This window comes from Beauveria bassiana (genome assembly GCF_000280675.1).
Source record: "Beauveria bassiana ARSEF 2860 unplaced genomic scaffold BBA_S00002, whole genome shotgun sequence".
NCBI lineage: Eukaryota > Fungi > Ascomycota > Sordariomycetes > Hypocreales > Cordycipitaceae > Beauveria > Beauveria bassiana.
In genome coordinates this window covers 27,037-28,282 of record NW_007930837.1, presented here as the reverse complement: position 1 = coordinate 28,282, position 1,246 = coordinate 27,037, and the positions used below count along the sequence as shown (strand labels likewise).

The following is a 1,246-nucleotide window of genomic DNA, read 5'->3' as shown; positions in this document are numbered from 1 at the left end:
TGCTCTTCGTCTCCCCCATACCAAGGTGAAAGCGTCCCCGTCTTGCAAGTACTTAGGCGTCCACATGGACACTAAATTGCGGTGGGACTATCACCGAGAAAAACTGGAAGCCGGAGCTACCTCGAGACTGTCTGCTCTCTCGGCCCTGGCCTCCTCATCCTGGGGCACGGGTCTGATGAATCTTCGTCAAGTATACAGAGCAGTGATCGTACCTCAGATGCTGTATGGCTGCTCGGCATGGTTCATCCCTGGCTCAGGTTGCACAAGTCGGGGTAGCTCTATGATTAGCGCTTTTCGAAACGTGCAACGCCGCGCCGCGCAAATCATCACGGGCGCTTTCCGAACGACAGCAGGCAGCGCAGTTGACGTTGAGGCCCACCTGCTGCCAGTGCTTCAACAGCTTGAGCAAACAGCGGTGGAGACAACGGTGCGCATCAGAACCACGCCGCTTTTCGATGACATGGCCGTGATTGAGGGTAACCGGGAGAGAGGGCGTCCGATTTCCGATGCGGTAAGCCCTCTTGACCGGTTTTCAACACTACTGGAGGATAAGTTTGGTATTCCACCCAATCAACTCGAAAAACGACGGCCACACGTGGTGCCGCCGTGGTGGGCGCCCCCAATTGTCCGCATAGCGAAGACGGCCGCAGAAGCCATCAAAGAACACGACGCCATGGAACCAGGAACAATCCGCATCTATACTGACGGTAGCGGCATTAATGGCCACGTTGGCGCAGCTGCGGTCGCTCCTGATCTCTCGTTCGACGGCATCAGCAAGAAACGAATGCAGTACATGGGCACCTCTGACGTATCCACGGTATACGCCGCGGAGCTCCGTGGACTGGTTCTGGCTCTGCAAGTGGCTCTCGACGTGCACAAAGCAGGGACCCCTCCCGGCCGGTGTGCGATCTTCACCGACAACCAGGCGGCACTTCAGGCTGTCCTAAACCCGAAGTGTCCATCCGGCCAGTATATCCTCATAGAGGCCATACAGGCTCTAGATGAGCTTCGGAGCCAAAAATGGAACATCCAGTTCCATTGGATCGCCTCACATGTCGGAGTGCCTGGAAATGAAGCTGCGGACCTAGCAGCCAAAGAAGCCGCGGATCCCAATTTGGCGCCACCAAACACCACGGAACCCCGGACACTTCTGGCCACCACAAGGACCAATATTCGACAAGCAATGAAAGCGGAATGGGCCCAAGCCTGGGCAAACGACAAACACGGACGCGACCTTTTCAAGCTC

At 56.7% G+C, this 1,246-nt stretch overlaps 1 protein-coding gene across 1 annotated transcript; it reads left to right on the top strand.

Moving 5' to 3' along the window:
• Window positions 1–64: 64 nt before the first annotated feature.
• BBA_00692 (reverse transcriptase) lies at window positions 65–1,088 on the top strand (the record flags this gene model as incomplete). Its single annotated transcript, XM_008595789.1, has 2 exons — window positions 65–969; window positions 1,034–1,088. The coding sequence occupies 2 exons, from the start codon at window positions 65–67 to the stop codon at window positions 1,086–1,088; spliced, it is 960 nt and encodes a 319-aa protein (XP_008594011.1).
• Window positions 1,089–1,246: the final 158 nt, after the last annotated feature.